The sequence below is a fragment of the Dama dama genome, chromosome 6, assembly GCF_033118175.1.
Source record: "Dama dama isolate Ldn47 chromosome 6, ASM3311817v1, whole genome shotgun sequence".
NCBI lineage: Eukaryota > Metazoa > Chordata > Mammalia > Artiodactyla > Cervidae > Dama > Dama dama.
The window spans coordinates 3,627,497-3,647,820 of NC_083686.1; the positions used below are offsets into that span (position 1 = coordinate 3,627,497).

Genomic DNA, 20,324 nt, shown 5'->3' on the forward strand with positions numbered 1-20,324 from the left:
CTATCATCGCCACCATCACCATCACCACCATCACCACTATCACCATCACCACCATCACCATCATCACCACCATCATCAGCTCTATCATCACCATTATCACCACCAAATCATGGTCAATACCATGACCATCAATACCATCACCACCATCATCACCACCATTATTACCATCACCATCACCACCATCACCATAACCACCATCACCATCATCACTATCACCACCATCACCACCAACAACACCTCTACCACCATCATCACTACCTACATCACCATCAGCCCCACTAGAAACACTACCACTATCATCGCCACCATCACCATCACCACCATCACCACCATTATCACCATCACTACCATCACCATCATCACTATCACCACCATCACCACCATCATCACCATCACCACTACCATCATCATCACCACCATCACCACCATCACCATCATAACTATCACCACCATCATCAGCTCTATCATCACCATTATCACCACCAAATCACAGTCAATACCATGACCATCAATACCATCACCATCATCACCACCATTATTACCATCACCATCACTATCACCACTACCATCACCATCAACACCATGACCATCAATACCATCCCTACCATTCCCATCACCACCATCACCACAATCATCACCACCATTATTGCCATCACCATCACCACCATCACCATAAGCATCATCAATACCATCCCCACCAGCATCACCATCACCATCATCATCAGCTCTATAATCACCACCAGGATCACCACCATCATAGTCAACACCATGGCCATCAATACCATCATCACCACCATCACCTCTATCATCAGCCCCATCATCACCACCATTATCATCTTCACCTCATCACCATCACCATCATCATGTCTATCATGACCATCATCACCACCGTTATCATCTTCACCTCATCACCACTGCCACCATCATCATCTCTGTCATGACCATCATCACCACCACCACCATCACCACCAACCCCACTGTTGCACAGACCGCCGAGGGTGTGGACTCAAGCCCAGCCTGCATGCCTCCCTGCATGGGTTCCCTGTGCTTCCCCAAGGACCAGGTCTCTCTGTCACGGGGAGTCACCCTTGGCCTCGAAGGGGTGGTGGACTTACAGTTGACCTGGACAAACAGCACTGCCTCGTCATGCCCCGCCATGTTCTCCGCCCTGACGGACACGCGGTAGACGCCGGGGCTCTCGTAGCGGTGCCGGATGGGCTCCCCGGTCAATGTGAGGTTCACGTACATGGCCTTGAAGCCGTCTCCCAGGTCCACCTGGTACTTGGTGGTCAGGACATCACCCTGTAAGACACACCAGGGGACCACTTAGGACCTGGCAGCAGAGCTGGGGGCCAGCGATGGGCCATTCACTAGCTCACTCACCTATTCGTTCACCCACTCATTCATTCATTCCCTCACTCCTTTCTTTCCTCAAAGCAAGCTCCCTGGGGACTCCAGGGAACCAGGTCTGCTCTATTCTTGCCCCCCACCCCACCCCAGCCTGGAGGGCAGGGCTGAGACCAATAGGAGAGGATGGAAGTAGTAGCCAGGGCCAGGTTTGCATTTCAGAAAGATGCAACGGCTGAGAGGGAGAGGAGTCAGCACAGATGAGCTCAGGGAGGCCTGCACCAGGGACCGGGAGGTCAGCAAGAGGCCTCACACCTGCTGGATAGTTTAAGTAACAGGGGGATGTGAATGCATGAAAACTCTTAGTCTCCTAGGAAATTAAAAATCAAAACAAAACATTGTTTTCCCCTCTGATGCTGTGATTCCTGCATTTTTTTTTATCTTCTCACTCTACGTGGTGCAGGAGTGATGCTTAGGTGCATGGGCTCTATGCAGGGAGGGGGGTCCCATGACTGTCACCCCTCTTCAGCATCTCCTCACCCACACGAGCCGTCTAATCGCCCGTATAATCCCCACCACGAATATCGTCCTTCCAATAACCGTGCTTTCCTCATGGAGTCTTGGGAAAGGAAATTGAGGAAGCAAACAGGAACTTTTTCAACTTCGTGGCAAGAACGAGTTCTTCCATTACTGCATGTCCTCTCTCCCCATCATCTCCCTATCATATCTTCCTGCCACCCCTCTGCCTGCTGGGGGAACACCCAGGAAACCATGTCCTAGAGGTCAGGAATGAAACATGACCATCATTAACCGTTTAGCGATCCTCTTGGTTTACACCTGCCAAACCTTAGAAGTTGACAGAGTACTTTTATATAAATTATGTTCATTCACCTTTCTTCACAAATACAATGTAAAAGGTGGGATCATGCCCAGTCCCTCCCCCATCCACACCCACTCGGAACCTCAGAACGTGACCTTATTTGGAAATAGGGACTTTGCAGATGTGATTAGTTAACTTGAGGTCACACTGAATTAGAACAGGATCTAAGTTCAATGGCTGGGTCTTTAGCAGAAAGAGGAGGGGCTCTGAGACACAGAAAGGAAGCCAGGTGAAGACAGAGGCTGGACCAGGGATGCACGGAGCCCCCAGAAGCTGAGAGACAAGGGAGGACCCTCCTTCCAGAGGGAGCACAGCTCTGCTGACACTTTGATTTTGGACTTCCAGCCTCCAGAACTCTTGAGAGGAAAAATCTCTGTTATTTCAAGGCACTCAGTTTGTGGCCACTGTCGTGACGGCCTCGGGGACCTTACACAAGTATGTTCTATGATCCCCGTTTTATAGATTGAAGGACTGAGGCTCTGTGAGTCCAGAACCCGCAGGCTGGCTTGTGGTCAGGGCTCTCTCTGTTTAAAGGCAGCCTCCTAGATGGGGGTGGTCTCAAGGTCAACTTGCTCTGGGAGGGAGGGGTCTCCGTGCAGCTTCCTGGGGGAAGAAGGGGCTTCTGGCTGAGTCGGGATGTGTGGCTTTGATGGGCAGGAGCCACACCTCCTGGGGATGCTGTGTCCTGCCTGTGAGGAGCTAAGGGGGTGTGCCTTAACTCCTGAAACACTTCCCTTGGTTAAAACACTTCATCACAAGGATTTCCTTGGCGGTCCAGTGGTTAGGACTCTGCACCTCCACCACAGGGACCATAGGTTCGATCCCTGGTTGGGGAACTAAGATCCCATGTGGCATGTGGTATGGGCAAAAAATAAACAAATAAAATTAAAAAACCCCCACCTTGAGCCTGAGCATCTCAACGAGAGAGCAGCCCCCGCTTGCCTCAACTAAAAAAAGCCCTTGCAGCAACGAAGACCCAGCACAGCCAAAATAAATAAAATTATATTAAAAATAATGATAATAAAAGCCTTGTCATAATCAGGAAGGTAATAGTGGCAATGTAAGAAAATACAAAAAGGCAGAGAAGCAGCTAGAAAGGAAAAATGGTAGCATCACCACAACACCCACCACCCACAGCGAAGTGTTTCCATGCAGATCTGCGTGTGTGTGTGTGTTTATTCCTGAGTGCTTCAAAAACACTGGGAAGCCTCACGCTGAGCCAACTGCCAATTCACGTGTAATTGTCAAGGATATAACACAGAGAGACCCGTGTTCGCCGTACCCATTTCTCCCCGTGCAAACATCTTGCAGAGCACATCACGGCTTGGAATCCACGGGGATTCAGCCACGATTCAGTCACCCCTGGGGTCCCTACGGCTACCCTTTCACACCCAGACGTGCCTCTCCATCACATCCCTGACTTCATGGGATTAGAACCTTTAACTTGTTCTCCATTGCTATAATTTCATTATTTGGGCAATATCCTCTAAATAGAATTGCTGGGATTAGCTTTCTCACTCAGTATAATTCTCTGCAGATTCACCCAAGCTGTGGTGTAGAGCCTGTTCCTTCTTATTTCAGAGTACCACCCGTGGGATGGACGTACCAGCTCACCTCGGGTTTATCCACTCGCTCGTTGAGGACATCTGGATGTCTCCGGGTTCTGGCTCTTAGGAATAAAGCTGCTGTGAACCTTGATGTACACAGGTTTTCTGTGAACCTCCTTGTTTCTCTCGGATAAAGGTCCAGGAGTGTAACTGCCTGTGGTTGCTGCATGCTTAGTTTTTAAGGAAATGACCAACTTTTCCAGAGCGGCTGTACCATTTCACATCCGCGTCAGCCATGTAGGAGGGACCCAGTTTCTCTGCGTCCTCACCAGGGTTTGGTGGGACCACTGTCTTTCATGTTAGCCATTCCCATAGGTGTGCAGGGACGCCTCTTTACGTTGCATTTCCCTGATGGCTAACGATGCTGAATGTGGTTCCCTGTGCTTATTTGCCATTCTCTTCAACGACACATTTCTCCATGGTTTCTGCTTATCTTCTAATTGGCTTGCTTGTCTTCTTATGGTTGGGTTCTGAGTAATCTTTATATATTCTGGGTACTAGTCCTTGTTGGATATGATCTCTAATTATTTTCTCTGTGGCAGTCTTTTCACCTTCTTTGGCTCTGTCCCAGATCAAACATGTCACATTCTGATGAAGGCCAGTTTATCACAAATTTCTTCATGGATGGTGCGTATGGTGTCAACGCTAAGAACTCTCTGTCTAGCCCTAGAGCGCAGGTATTGTCTCCTGTCTTTTTTCTACAAGCTTCACAGGTTTCCATTTAAGGCTGTGATCCACTCTGAGTCGACTGCATCAGGCATGAGGTTTGTTTTCACTGGCTCCTCCTTTGTTGATGCCCGTCCTTCCTCCGCTGAAATGCTTTGGCGCCTCGGCCAGAATCATCCGGACCCGTCTGTGCGGGTCTGTCTCTGGGTCCCCCATCAGATCTTGTTTTCAGTTCTGAGATCTTCACAGAACTTGGATTCCCCTAAATCCAGGGCTGTTTCCACACCTGGATTGGGTGCGTGTGTCTGGCTGTGTACGAATGCAAGTGTGTGGTCACGGGTGAACATGTGTAAGTGTCCGTGTGTGTGTGTGTGTGTTTGTGTGTGTGTGTGTGTGTGTGTGTGTGAGAACAGGAGTGTACACCAGTGTGTGTACCCACTCCAACCTTGTACCCACTCCTCCCCAAGGCTTCGACGTGGGAGCCAGTGGCCTCTTCCGGACAGTGGAGGGCAAAGGACTCTCTTCCAAGAGCAGCTTTCTGCCGTTTCCTCACCCCCGCCCCTCCAGGCGAGGCGCCCAGCCTGCTGGGATGGTGGGCTGCCAGGCGTGTCCTGTCCTGGGTCTGGATGGAGCGCCCCGGCTGTGACCAGCTGCTGGGATTCCGGGCTCTAGAGGGCAGCAGGTGGCCATGTTTCCTGCAAGTCAGTCCTAGAGCTCCAGGCGGCAGCTGGGACCCCTCCGAGGGTCCAGGGGGCCCCAGGCTGGGCAGGGGGCTGCACCCTTCTCTGCAGTGAACAGAGCCTCCCCCCTGCCCCCGAACACACACACACCGCCCCAGGGTTGCCCAAGGCTGGAGCGTGACTCTCAGGGCCAGGCTCAATCATCACGGGCCAGCAGGTTGATGCACCCTTGCTCAGGTCTGGGGGCTGCAAACCAGGAGGTGTCCACATGGAGGCCCCAGGCCTGGACCCAACGCCAGCTCTGCGCGGCCCCAGGTGGGTGCTTCCCCTGTCTGAGCCTCAGCCTCCCCAGCTATAAAGCCGGCTGGTGGGAGCACAGCCCGTGGGCGGGGGAGGATGGAGGGGAACATGCCCACGGGGCGCCTGCACATCCAGTTCTTCATACGGGACCAGAGCCCCCGCTTTCCAACATCAGAGGCCGCGTCGGCATTCCCCAGTCCCACTGGGCAGGCATGGAAGGACGTCGTCTACATGAAGTCCCACTCGGTTCCCCCAACACGTTTGTTAACTGAAGCCTCCAATGCCCAAGAGCCGTGAGCCGGGGGAGGCTGGGGCCCGGGTGGGAAAAGGGGGTTCTGCACCCCCTTTGTGCTTTCCTGTCATTATGAATTTCCTGTCTGCTTGTGAGTTTTTTTAGCTTCTATTTTTGAATTTTCTACCATGAACGTTTGTTACATCTATAATCAGAAAAATAAGCATGCTGCATATTAGTTTAAATAGACTAGAAGGGAATAAATTAACAGTGATCACCTTGAGAGAATAAGATTTTGGGTGACATTTATATCCTTATGTTTTTAATGTGTTTCCCCAGTGTTCTACAATGAGTATATACTGTTCTTAAAATCAGAAAACAAAGTAACACTTATGCTAAAAAAAGAAAGAAATACTAGGAGACAGGGAGGAAATTTATATGTTTGTATGTGTGTGTGTGTTAGTCGCTAAGTCATGTCCAACTCTTTGCAATCCACGGACTGTAGCCCACTAGGCTCCTCTGTCCATGGGATTCTCCAGGCAAGAATGCTGGTGTGGGTTGTCATTCCTTTCTCCAGGGGATCTTCCCATCCCAGGAATCGAACCCAGGTCCGCCATACTGCAAGCAGATTCTTTACCATCTGAGCCACCTGGGAAGCCCCATATATATGTGTGTGTGTGTGTGTGTGTATACATATACACATATATGAAATATTTCTATATCCATCCATCTATATTTGTATCTATGTCATCCATTAACTATCAATGATTTTTTCATCAATCTACATCTATTTATCATTTATATCTATCTATCTATGCATCACTATGAACAAAGCTACTGGAGGTGATAGAATTCCAGCTGAGCTATTTCACATCCTAAAATGATGTGTGAAAGTGCTGCACCCAATATGCCAGCAAATTTGGAAAACTCAGCAGTGGCCACAGCACTGAAAAGGGTCAGTTTTCACTCCAATCCCAAACAAAGGCAATGCCAAATAATGTTCAAACTACTGCACAGTTGCATTCATCTCACATGCTAGCAAAGTAATGCTCAAAATTCTCCAAGCTAGGCTTCAATAGTACGTGAATGGAGAACTTCCAGATGTTCAAGCTGCATTAGAAAAGGCAGGGGAACCAGAGATCAAAGTTGCCAACATCAGTTGGATCATATAAAAAGCAAGAGAATTCCAGAGAAACATCTACTTCTGCTTCATTGATTATGCTAAAGCCTTGACTGTGTGGATCACAACAAACTGTGGAAAATTCTTAAAGAGATGGGAATACCAGACTACCTGACCTGTCTCCTGAGAAATCTGTAAGAGGGACAAGAAGCAACAGTTAGAACTGGACATGGAACAACAGACTGGTTCCAATTTGGGAAAGGAGTACATCAAGGCTATATATTGTCGCCCTGCTTATTTAACTTATATGCAGAGTACATCATGAGAAATGCTGGGCTGGATGAAGCACAAGCTGGAATCAAGATTTCTGGGAGAAATCTCAATAAACTCAGATATGCAGATGACACCACCCTATGGCAGAAAGTGAAGAGGAACTAAAGAGCCTCTTGATGAAAGTGAAAGAGGAGAGTGAAAAAGCTGGCTTAAAACTCAACATTCAACAAATGAAGATCATGGCATCCAGTCCCATCACTTCATGGTAAATAGGTGCGGAAACAATGGAAAGAGTGAGACTTTATTTTGGGGGGCTCCAAAATCACTGTAGATGGTGACTGCAGCCATGAAATTAAAAGATGCTTGCTCCTTGGAAGGGAAGCGATGATCAACCTAGGCAGCATATTAAAAAGCAGAGATATTACTTTGCCGGCAAAGGTTCATCTAGTCAAAGCTATGGTTTTCCAATAGTCATGTATGGATGTGAGAGTTGGACCATACAGAAAGCTGAAGAATTGATGCTTTTCAACTGTGGTGTTGGGGAGGACTCTCGAGAGTCCCTTGCACTGTAAGGAGATCCAACCAGTCCATCCTAAAGGCAATCAGTCCTGAATATTCATTGGAAGGACTGATGTTGAAGCAGAAACTTCAATACTTCGGGCACCTGATGCAAAGAACTGACCTTGATGCTGGGAAAGATTGAAGGCAGGAGAAGAAAGGGATGACAGAGGATGAGATGGTTGGATGGTATCACCGACTCGATGGACATGAGTTTGAGCAAGCTTCGGGAGCTGGCGATGAACAGGGAAGCCTGGCGTGCTGCAGTCCATGGGGTCGCAGAGTCAGACACGACTGAATGACTAAACTGAACTGATTTATCTATCTATCATCTATTACAGAATTTGTGTTGGCTATGAGACTATAAAGTAATATTTTTTTTTAAACTGCCTGTTTTTCTTAAGATTCCAAATTACCTAGATCAGTATCAGGAGAGGTTTAAAACATTCTATTGCCGCCCACGGGAATGAATGAATCTGACATCACCATGAGGTAAACACCCAGGCAGACGTGTTTGAAGCCGTTTCTCCCTGGACCTGAGCTGGCGGCTCGCTGCGCCATCGCCCCCTGCCCTCCACTCTCTCCTGAGTTTTCCATTTCGTTGCTTTAATGCTGGTTTGGACCTGGGCAGGGGTCTCCAGGGCACTGTTAGCTCCCGCAGTTTGGAAAACGCTGGTCCGGATGACTCCGCACCCCAGGACTCCGAGGGGGAGAGGACGCCGCCCACCGCCCCGTGCGCGCGGCCGAAGCGGCCCCTCACCTGCTCCTGCCGAACCACGAACAGGACGTCCTCGCCGGGCCGCACGGCCACGGCCTCGCCGCGGATGCTGACCTGCAGGCCCCGCGGCGGCAGGAGCGGGCACTGTAGCCGCACCGGGCTCTGCCGCGGGTCCACGCCGCCCTCGCACACGTTGGACACCAGCTTCCGGTACCTGCGGCCAGAAGGCGGGTCAGGGGCTGGCGCCGGGCGGGGCCTGCCGCCCGGCCGGACGGCTTCGCTCGCCGTGCGGGGCCCCCTGGCTTGTGAGCCCCACCCGTCAACCCCCCTCCCTCTTCCTGACTCGTCTGTTTGCTCTTTCTGCCCATTTTGGAGCTGGGGAAACTGAGGCTCAGAGAAGGGAATGAGCACTAATGGCAGGACCCGCTCACTGGTCTGAGCGTGGTCTCACAACGATGATGAGAGCTGTTGTTGCTAGGGAGACGACTGAAGGAGCCAGAATGGATACTGTGACTTTGCTGGGAAACATGGTCCCGGGAAGCCAGAGTGCCCCGGAGGGTCTGGGACTTCCCGCTGACGCCCCATCCCCGTGGGCAAACACAGTCCCGCGGGAGGCCTCCTCCTCTTACACGGAGGGACTGGGGCCAGATGACACCCGATTCACCAGCTCATTCACGCATCGCGAATTGCCTGAGCATCTGCTATGCTCCAGGTGCGGGGGTCGAGGTCATCCCTCGCAGCCCCTGCCTTTTCAGGGAGGACTGTCCAGTGGGAAGGCCGCCCTCACCAAACCACCCCCCACATCAGGGCAACATCACGACCCTGAGAGTGTGGGGAAGGGGCTGCACCTGGGGATCTGGTCCCCAAGAAAGGGGCTTTCAGCTGAGAGCAGGAGGTGAGCAGGAGAGTGAAGTGTGTCCTGGCAGTGGAAACAGTGTGTGCAAAGGCCCTGTGGTGGTGGGGGGGCAGGTGTGAGATGAGGGTGGGGAGAGGCTGGCAGGGAGAGCCTAATGCGCTCTAGTAAACTGTTAGGGCTTCCCTAGTGGCTCAGTGGTAAAGAATCCACCTGCCAATGCAGGAGACATGGATTCAATCCCTGGATCAGGAAGATCCCCTGGAGGAGGAAATGGCAACCCACTCCTGTATTCTTGCCTGGAGAATCCCATGGACAGAGGACCCTGGCAGGCTATAGTCCATGGTGTTGCAAAAAGTCAGACACGACTCAGCGACTAAACAATAAAAACAAACTTTTAGGAGACGTTAGGAAGACCCTGCTAGGGTGGCATCAGCTGAATTGTTATCATGCAAAGATGCATGTGGTTAGTTGGGAAGAAAACACCCTCCCTAAGAGCTGCCCACCCACAGCCCCTTGGCATCCAGAGTGTGCAGATGGTGTGAAATGAAAACCTTTGCCCTTGATATGGGTCCTGACTCTGACATTTCAGACAAGAGTCCCTGCTTGCTAAGCCCTGGAGCAGCTGCTGTGGCTCCCTGATGGAGGGAGGGATGGATGATAGATGGATGATGGATGAATTACTGGAGGGATGGGAGGATGAACGGATGGTGGGTGAGTGGGTGGAAGAATAAAGAGATGGATGGTTGGATGGACAGATGGATGATGGATAGATGGGTGGACAGATGGGTAGATGGATGAATGGATGAAAGATGGATGGGGAATACATAGATAGATGATTGGATGATTGGATGGATAGAGGAATATGGGTGGATGGATGGGTGGATGGAGAATACACAGATAGATGATTGGATGGATGGGTGGATAGGTGAATGATGGACAGATGGGAGGATGGATGATGGATGGATGAGGAATACATGGATAGATGATTGGATGATTAGCTGGACGGATGATGGGATTTATGCCACTGAGGTCCAAGCCTGCAATCTCTGGCCCTACTTTTTGCTTCTTCAGGCTCTGTCCTGCCCCATCCCCAGGGGCAGCAACCTGGCTTGTCTAATAAGTCCATAGGCAGTTCACTCCCTCTCAGAACTTCCCCGCAGGGACACAGAGACCTTTAGATGAGGCTTGCATAGGGCCTGTGGAGCTGCAGGCTCCCGGCTGTTACACACAGAATGCTGTTATAGTTTGATCCCTGAGACGCAGCACGCTCAGCCTCTGCGGGAGGGAGGAGGTCACACCTGCGGAGCACTTCCCTCCCCCTTATGCACAGCGTGTGTCCGTTACACCACACATTGAGGGACATGCCATGTGTCAGAAAGCTTAGTCCAGTCCAGGGGACAGCTGGGTGAGTGTGACAATAACTGGGGACGTTCCATTCCCACAGAGTAAGCTCGGGGCCCAGGGTGAGTCAGGGAAGGCTTCCTGCAGGAGGTGCCATTAAAACTGAGACCTAAAGGGAATGTGAATATCTCTGGCCCAGCTCAGGCCTGGCTCTCTCAGGGTTGGTAAATGGGGAGGGGCTTTGGCATTGTAGGGACCCAGAGGGGCCAGGGAGGCGGGTTCCTTCAGCGCCAAGGCCAGGGACCATCTCTGCCTGTGTTTGGAGCTGGCTCAGGGCGTCTCTCCTCCCTGACGCTGACCCACCTGGGCTCCGAATGGAGAGCCCTGGGTGGGGGGCAGAGTCTGAGTGACTTGCAGGAGTCCCAGCGCAAAGTGCGGTCAGCCCTGATTTGTCTCTCCCAGGCTCCACGCGAGCAGCCGTGGGCACCAGGCAGGAATGGCAGGGGTCACCATGGTTCTGCCCCGTGAGACTCACCCGAGACTGCTGGTGTAGGTCTGGCCCAGGACACAGTCGTCAGGGGGCGACAGGGGGTTAAACCAGAAGTTGGCAAAGCACTTGTTGGCATCGGACTCCGAGGAGGGGGCGCGCTCAAATCCATAGTCACTGAGAGGAGGAAGACACAGCGGTCAGGAGACCGGCAGTGGCGGGGATGCAAGCCAGCCCAGGGTAGGTGCCCCACACCAAGGACACACAGAGGCAGATCCACAGGCCCCGTCCCAGAGGGGAGAAGGACTGAACGCGGATGGTTACACTCCGGGTGAGAAGGATTGCAAAGGGGATTCTGGGAAATTACAGCGGAGTGCTGAATCAGCCTGGGCATCCTGGAGGGCTGCCTGGAGGAGGTAGGCTGACTCTCAATGGAAGATCAAGACATAACCAGGGGAAGGGGAGAAGGGCACTGCAGGTGGGGACCAGCCCCTTCAGCGCTGGAGCAGGGAGATGCAAGTGGAGATGGCAGGACAAAGAAGGGCGAGGATGGCTGGGGAGGGAGCCAGCTTCCAGAACTCGGACATTCTCCTGTGGGTGGTGGGCCAGCACAGGAGTTCTTGAGCGGGGCGGGGGTGGGGCGGGTGGCCAGGGGGCTTCCAGGCAGGTCTCTGGACGGTGGAGGAGGGGCTGGCTGGTCCCCAGGGTGCCCTCCGTCTTCCTCCGTGTCCCCGCCCACCTGGGAGCAGGCCACCCCGTGCCGGATTGGGAAGGATGCCCATGGATTCTTGAACGTGGGCCAGACCGGGTGGCTGGGTGCTCGGGCCCAGGATAAGGGGGCCCTGCTGGAGCGTGGCTCTCAGGTTGTCCGTGGGGGTGGCGGCCGCGGGGTCCATCGGGCAGCACTGCCCCCTCCTCCCCAGGGCTGGTGCAGAGAGGGACCCTCACCAGAGGAAGTCCGAGGCCCGGCAGGGGCACACGCGGGCCGTGAGCGCCGCCGTGAAGCTGCGGCCTGTGACGCACCAGGACGCGGGCTTCCTCCTGCGGAAGCTTCTCTGCTGGCCCATGACGCAGCGGTCACCCTGCGGGGGAACATGGGATGAGGGGCCGCCCCGCTGCGGCCCCCACTGCCGGTCTGGCCCGTTCCTCATCCCCCGGGCCCGGGCGGTCTTCGGGGCAGGAAACCGGGGCCCAGGGGCAGGGCTGTGTGTGTACCTGAAGCCGCCCTGGGCAGCCCAGCCCCTGTCCATCCCCACCCGCCCCCAGCACTTGCTGGGTGCTGTGTGCCTGGCCTTGCTGGGCCCTGAGAGGGTCTCAGGCCCCGGAAGAGAGGCCCCACGCAATCCTCAGGACCGAGGGTTTCAGGTGGGCCCTGTGAGGCTGGGACAAGCCACGGCCTCCAGGCCTCAGGGAACACACAGTAGATGCTCGGCCAACAATCCAAACAGGACATACCGGTGCGAACAGGCACCATGGTAGGTACAGCTGAGGGCCCTCCCTGCCCCCCGGAAATTCTGAGCCCCTCCACTCTAAAATCCTGACCACCCAACCCGAACTGCCGCAGAGGACCATTTCTGGTCCTCACGTACTCCCCTCCATGTGAATAGTCCTCATTTTGCTGTAGGAACAGTTTTGTGTGTCTGAGATTATGGTGTGCGGGCTGCCCCAGACCACTGATGTTACCTAAGGACCAACCTAGACAGCATATTAAAAAGCAGAAACATTACTTTGTCAACAAAGGTTTGTCTCGTCAAGGCTATGGTTTTTCCAGTCATGTGTGGATGTGAGAGCTGGACTATAAAAAAAGCTGAGTGCTGAAGAATATGATGCTTTTGAACTGTGGTGTTGGAGAAGACTCTTGAGAGTCCCTTGGACTGCAAGGAGATCCAACCAGTCCATCCTAAAGGAGATCAGTCCTGGGTGTTCATTGGAAGGACTGATGTTGAAGCTGAAACTCCCAATACTTTGGCCACCTGATGTGAAGAGCTGACTCATTTGAAAAGACCCTCATGCTGGTAAAAATTGAAGGTGGGAGGAGAAGGGGATGACAGAGGATGAGATGGTTGGATGGCATCACTGACTCAATGGACATGGATTTGGGTAGGCTCCGGGAGTTGGTGATGGACAGGGAGGCCAGGCGTGCTGCAGTCCATGAGGTCGCAAAGAGTCGGACACTACTGAGCGACTGAACTGAACTGAATGTATGATACCCGCGCCCTGTTACCTTCCCTCCATCCCACAAATCCGGGAGCCTGAGCACAGCTGGCTTAGGGCTGGGTCATGCCCCTGTGCCCCTGGGTGTACCCTCAGACCCTGGCCCAGGCCACCCAGAAGGGCCGGCAAGCCCAGCAGGAGGACCCACATCCGGGGAGGCCGGCAGCCTGGCAGGACAGGGGTTTTGCGGGCAGAGGGGTTGCCCTGAGCGGGGCCCGGCCCACCTGCGGGTTGGCGAGGTCCCAGGAGCTGTAGTCATCCTCGCTGCACCGCCTGGAGAACCAGGGCCGGAAGTCTACCTTGACCAGCTCCCAGTCCGAGCGGAAGCTGATGTGGCCGAAGACGCTGGGGAGGGAAGGAGGGGGCAGGAAACCGCCTTAGTCCGGCCCGCCCCCCAGGCACCCACCGGTCCCCTCTGGGCCTCCGCCCACACCTGCCCAGTCGGTCCAGTGGTCTCTCTCCTGCCCCCGCTGGGCAGCCCCGAGATGGACCCTGTGCAGGGCCGGGCAGGCTGCAGGCCTTTGGGCATCAGCGTCAAGCGTTCCCACCGCCATCGCCCGTTATCTACGGCTCGCGGGTGGCGCGGCTGTGGGTCATCCCAGGTGGCCCCCCATGGGCAAGGACGCGGGCACAGTGGGGTCAGGAGCCCGGCCCGCCCTCGGTGGCCAGGCTGGTCCTGGCAGAACTGTTTCGCAGGATGACTCATGGTCAAACTGTCTGTGTTCTGTGCTAGCTGGCTTCTCCCCCACTGCGTCCCCGCCTCTGTTGGCCTGTCCATACTGGGGGTTGGGGTGGCCCATGCTGTAGAAACCCAGCTCCCTCTGCATAGCTGGGCCACAGAATTTTGCCCCCGAGCAGACCGGATAATCCATGGAGAGGTAGGGAGTCATCCCCTGGCTCAGAGCGGGCTGGGAGCGCTGTGTTTGTATGCTGCTTGGTCTAAATCCTCACCACAGCCCACTTCACAGAAAGGAAAACTGAGGCAGAGAGAGGGTGAGTAACTTGCTTAAGGTCACACTGCATGTTTGTGCCACTTCTTCGCCCACGGCTATCATGTGTTGAGTGCCTATCACATGATGCCCAGATCCCTCGCTCTCCAAGAAGGCTGCTGCTTAACGGGTTTCCACCTGATCCTCCCAGCACCTCACACTTGGGCTCCAGGAGCCCAGCCTGCACTTCTCTGGTCCTTCTCCAGTCCACCCTGTGGGACCCCGGCCATATTACCAGAGGTTGAGCGCCTGGATGGAGGAGGTGATATACTCACTCCAGCCTTGGTCCCCATTCCAAGCTGACAGATAGGAGCTGGATACTTGGGGAAATCAGTCGTGGTCTAAAGGGCACAAACCCCAGTCTAGGAGAGTAGTTGAGAAGGGCCTTGGAGTGTTTTCTCAGGGACATGATGGCTGGCTCTGCATGCCTGAGGCTGACACCGGAAGAGGAGCTCTGGCTCCAAGGGACATCTCGGAACCAGACAAGCCTGGGTTGACACCTGTTTACTTGTCTGTGACCTTCGGCATGTCCGTTCCTCTCTGTACCTCCTTTTCCTTTAAAATGGGACAATGACACTGGCCTTTTGGGATCCATGGTGGATTAGCGATGGTTTGTGTAGGACACTTGTAGGACACTGTAGAAGGTTTACAGACACATATGCACACGCACACTCGCTCTTACACACACACCCCCCGACACACACGTACACACGTTACCTCCATTGCCCCGAACAGTCCCCAGAGGCAGACACTGTGATCTTTCTTCACAGACGAGACCCTGAGCCTCTGCAGGGGCCTCTTCTGGTCCTTGCAGCCTCCCTCGGCCTTGGCCTGGTTCCCCCCCTTGTGGTCCACCTTCCCATCCTGGGCTCTGAGAGGCCCGACCACTCTCCACTGGCTCCTGCCCTCCTTGCCTGCCTGCCCACGGGCAGCCCTGGTGTCTGGAGACACGCTGCCGTCCTCCTTCCAGTCCAGCCTCTCACCCAATTGTGTTCAGCTGCCATAGACCACCCTGCTTTTCTGCTGCCCGAGGTGTGAGCCAGAACCCCCGTCACCCCAGTCTGGACCTCTCCCGTGCAGGCGGACGTGGCCCAGCAAGGCCCACATGGCCCGCTTCTCCTCCGCCTGGTCCAGCAGCTCTCAGAGGGGCTCCCGACAGAGGGGTCGTGGGGGGCCCAGATGGGGGTGGTGACTGTGGTCGTGAAGGTGTCCCACTGGTCCGCTGTCCTGACTCCCGTCCTGATGGGGACAGTCCCCTCCTTGGGAGTCTCACCACATGGGGACTGTCTTTGCCATGGCGACACCTTCTCCCAGGCAAAGCCAGCTGGGTTGTTACTTAAACGGGGCATGAGGGTCTTAGCTCACTGAAGGGACGTCCTCAAGGGACATCTTCACACCAGTATTCCAGCCTGGAGAATTCCATGGACTGTATAGTCCATGGGGTCGCAAAGAGCCGGACAGGACTGAGCGACTTTCACTCACTCACTCACTCATGCCAGGTCCTCCGCATGTACCTCCTGTCTCCGCTCTTCTGGAAGCCGTGTTAGGATGGAGGTGACCGCGGCGGTAAGTGCTGGCGTGCGCCCTGCCCCTGCCAGACACCCGCCTCCCACATCCACTCCTCCTCACCACCCCAGGGGGTGTGCTGTTAATATTCCCACCTTACTGACAAGGAGACTGAGGCCAGGGGCCCCTCAGGACAGCACGGCCATGGCCCAGCTCCTGGGGAGTAGGATCGGTCTCCTGGCTGGTGACTTTGGGGCTCTGATGCACGGCCCAGGAAACACGCGCTGGCCTGAGCGTGACCACCATGCAAACTCCTGGGCGGGCTGCACAGGCCCCACCAGGGAATCTCTGAAAAGAGGCTGGTTCACTTGATCTAACTAATCCCCTCTGTGTCTCTGAAGTCCTGCCTTTTATGAAGCCTAAACGTTCAGCTGATACTTTGAGAAATAGCTGGCATCTGGCTAACTCTGAGTTTTCGGAAGTCAGTGCTTTTAATGTGTGTGTGTGAAAGTGAAAGCGTTGATCGCTCAGCCATGTCCGAGAGTAGGTGCCCATTCCCTTCTCCAGGGGCGCTTTCTGTCCCAGGGATCGGACTGGGGTCTCCCACATCACAGGCAGATTCTTTACCATTGGAACTGCCTTCTGAAAGTCGAAAAGTGAAAGTCGCTCAGGCGTGCCCGACTCTCTGTGACCCCGTGGACTATACAGTCCATGGAATTCTCCATGCCAGAATACTGGAGTGGGTAGCCTTTCCCTTCTCCAGGGGATCCTCCCAACCCAGGGATAGAACCTGGGTTGCCCGCATTGCAGGAGGATTCTTTCCCAGCTGAGCCACCAGGGAAACCCAAGAATACTGAAGTGGGTAGCCTTTCCCTTCTCCAGCGGATCTTCCTAATCCATCACCTTCACCATCATCACCACCATCATCATCTTCACCACCAACAGTGTCACAATCTCAAAGGGCCAAATGGGCAGTGATCCAGGGTTGACCCTTGACTCTGAGTCCCACCCCTCACCAGCCAGGTGATCCTGGGCAGATGACAGATGTCCTTGGTTAGGGACGAGTGGCCACCTTCCAGTGGCAGAGGATGGTGAGAGACAGGGAGGCAGGTATGAAGATGGAGGTGAGAGTGAGGAGGATGGGGAGGGAGGCGGGGGGTCAGTGTTGAACCCGCCTAGAGCGGCAGGGCCTGAGGTGGCCCTCCGCCACAGCCCGCCTGGGGTTCGGCTCTGACCTGCCTGCCCACCTCCCGTGGGCACTCACGTCATGACCAGCGTCTCGTCGCCGGGCTCACTCAGCAGCCCATCCACAAACACGGAAGTGCTGGTGAAGTTGTGCGTGCTCCAGGTGAGGCCCTCGTCCACGCTGAACCTGCCAAGAGAAGGGGCGGCTGGGGACACAGTCTGCCTCCAGGGCCAGCTGCCTTGTCAGACCCAGACCAGCCCATGCCCAGGGGCCAGAGCTGTCCAGCGGAGGTGGCTGGGCGAACAGGCGGGGCAGTGGCCAGCCCAGTATCCCCACCACAACTGGACCCCATCCTCACACTCTCGTAGGAGGTCACGGCAGCCCTCTGCCAGCGCCAGGGGGCATCCACGTCTGCTCAGGGACACCACCGTCAAGGAGCCCTGGGGGTGTGGCCTGAGATCCCCTGGACTGCAGTTATCCAGGTCTTAGAAACATCCAGGTCAGCCCTGTCCAGTGCCCAAGCCCAGCCCAGGGTCTGCCGGGTCACGCGTGGGAGCTCACTGCCTCCCAGTGTGGCCTATCAGTGTTGCCAGCTTGCCATGCAGAAAGATCTTTTTCAGACTAAAGTGATACTGGCGCCCTGACAGCTCCCCCGGCTCTGCCTTCCAAGTCCAGAGTTCACACCTGACCTCACATCCCCACAACAGCCCTTCACACGTCTGAAGCTGATGCCAAACCCACTCTCACCTGGGCACACGCAGCTGGCTTCCCTGTCCTTCACCTATCTAATTCAGGTCCATTCGGAAAAGTCACCTCCTCTGGGAAGCCTCCCTGCTCTCCCAGGATGGGGGGGGGGGTTGCTGGTAGGGGCACCCTCACAGCCCCAGGCCTCCCTCTGGCCCACCCGACCATGCTGGGTCATCATTCCCCACCCCCTTGTCTCCCCAGCCCTGGCAAGGAGCAGCTGTCAGCAGCATGGGTGGGGGTGGTGGTGGTGGGTGGTGGGTGTTGGTTGAAGGTGCTGGGTGTGGGTGGTGAGGGGGCCGGGTGGTGGTGGGTGCTGGGGAGTGGGTGGTGGGTGGTGGGAGGTGGGGTGGGGGTGGTGGGTGGGGAGTGGACACTGCAGAGCCTGGCATTAACCCCCTTGGCGGGGTCTGGTGCCTTCGTCCTGGGGTCCTGCAGGGGGGCCACCCTGGGGAATGCTCCGAGGAGTTCCCCGGTGGAGAGGACCGGCCCCCGCCGCACTCCACGCTGGGCGCCCGGGGTCTTACTTGAGGATCTTCAGGGGGATGGAGGTGTCCTTGATGGCCACGATCACGCCGCCATGGTCCAGGTAGAGGATGTGGTGCTCCTCCTCAAACACCTGCGGGAGACCGTGGGCGGGGCTCTGAGGGCAGGGCCCGGGGAGCGCTGGGAGGGCTCTCAGGCGCGGGGGTCGCTCTCCCGGGGACAGAACTGCCCACACGCTGGCTGGGGGGGCTCAGCAGAGTCCAGCTCCCTGACGCAGGGCTGGTCAGAGGGTTCCTGGTGTCCCCAGGCCATCCCCTCCCTCCCCCAACCACCCAGACTCAATACGAGTGGGACGAATGGCATGAATGCACGCTGATGGCAATTTCTAGACCACTGACCAGAGAGAAAAAATGCAAATAAACCCTGCAGGTGGCCCTGCCTACAGGAAAAACTCAGGCAGCAAAAAGGCCAGCAATGGGAGATCAGAAAGAAATCGCAGAATTTAGGAAAGCATTTAGGATAAGCATCCACTAGGAAAAGCAAACCTCTATTTAACATTGATTCAGTTCATGTGCCGCCTCCTTCAGGAAGCCCTCCCAGATGCCACGCTGGGTGGATGTGGGGCGTCTCTGGGCCCCCTGTCCCAGAACTTACTGCATGAATTTGTCATTGTTTTCTCCAGCCAGGGAGCTCCTCAAAGGCCCAGTCTGCCTCTGAGTCCTCTCTGTGGCCCAGTACCGGCTCAGCTCATGGCTGGAGGTGCCAGGCCTCAGGAAGTGTGTGTGGGATAAATGAATGAATGAGTGAATGAATGAATCCCCACCAAGTCCTTAGGGGACAAAAGGTTGAGAGACCTGGACAGGGCTCTCACAGGAGGAAATACCTCTGGTGGTCAGCTGGGCATAGCCCCAAATGTGCTCACAACCCTCACATGTGGTCAGAGTCCCCATCTTGACACCCTCCTCCCACAAGGACAAACAGGGGGCATTTGCCCTGTCTACCCACTGGGGAGACGGTGCCTCCCAGTTTCCCCATGGGTGCCCCACAGGTGATTCCACCCTCATTAGCTGGGGCCTTGGAAATCAGGCGGCTCCAACCCCCATGCAGCCATGAAATTAAAAGATGCTTGCTCCTTGGAAGGAAAGCTATGACCAACCTAGTGAAGCGAAGTCGCTCAGTCGTGTCCGACTCTTTGCGATCCCATGGACTGCAGCCTACCAGGCTCCTCCATCTGTGGGATTCTCCAGGCAAGAATACTGGAGTGGGTTGCCATCTCCTTCTCCAAGAGATCCTCCCAACCCAGGGATCAAACCCGGGTCTCCCGCACTGCAGGCAGATGCTTTACCCTCTGAGCCACCAGGGAAGCTCAAGCAAAAACATCTCTTTGCCAACAAAGGTCCGTCTAGTCAAGGCTATTGTTTTTCCAGTGGTCATGTATGGATGTGAGAGTTGAACTATAAAGAAAGCTGAGCACCGAAGAATTGATGCTTTTGAACTGTGGTGTTGGAGAAGACTCTTGAGAGTCCCTTGGACAGCAAGGAGATCCAACCTGTCCATCCTAAAGGAGATCAGTCCTGAGTGTTCATTGGAAGGACTGATGCTGAAGCTGAAGTTCCAACACTTTGGCCCTGATGCGAAGAGCTGACTCATTGGAAAAGACCCTCATGCTGGGAAAGATTGAGGGCAGGAGGAGAAGGGGAAGACAGAGGGTGAGATGGTTGGATGGCATCACTGACTCAATGGACATGGGTGTGGGTAGACTCCAGGAGATGGTGAGGGACAGCGAAGCCTGGGTGCTGCAGTCCATGGGGGTCTCAAAGAATCAGACACGACTTAGCAACTGAACAACAAAACAGCACCCACAGGGAACCCCAGGGTCTTTGCACATCCACTGCTCTGGTCTTCTGCACCTTGACCAGTCAGCGGTCCCCCAACCCCATTCCCTGCCTTTCCCACTTCCCTGACACCCTGACCTCTAGAGGGCGCTCCTTAAATGTTTTCTGGATCACTCCAGTTAAGTCCTGTTTTTAAAATATGCCCCTTTAACAGCACGCCGCTGCTGCTAAGTCGCCTTAGTCGTGTCCGACTCTGTGCGGACCCCATAGACGGCAGCCCACCAGGCTCCCCCGTCCCT

General features: G+C 55.0%; 1 protein-coding gene across 1 annotated transcript in view; it reads right to left on the reverse strand.

Moving 5' to 3' along the window:
- The window catches only part of SORCS2 (sortilin related VPS10 domain containing receptor 2), a 486,902-nt gene that overhangs the window by 15,305 nt on the left and 451,273 nt on the right, over window positions 1–20,324 (reverse strand). The window contains exons 13-19 of the mRNA XM_061145438.1: window positions 18,232–18,323; window positions 17,039–17,146; window positions 13,504–13,624; window positions 12,014–12,147; window positions 11,114–11,242; window positions 8,424–8,595; window positions 1,116–1,302 (exon numbers count right to left, since the gene is read on the reverse strand). Of these exons, the coding sequence (XP_061001421.1) occupies window positions 1,116–1,302; window positions 8,424–8,595; window positions 11,114–11,242; window positions 12,014–12,147; window positions 13,504–13,624; window positions 17,039–17,146; window positions 18,232–18,323 (943 nt within the window). The remainder of the gene's footprint in view (window positions 1–1,115; window positions 1,303–8,423; window positions 8,596–11,113; window positions 11,243–12,013; window positions 12,148–13,503; window positions 13,625–17,038; window positions 17,147–18,231; window positions 18,324–20,324) is intronic.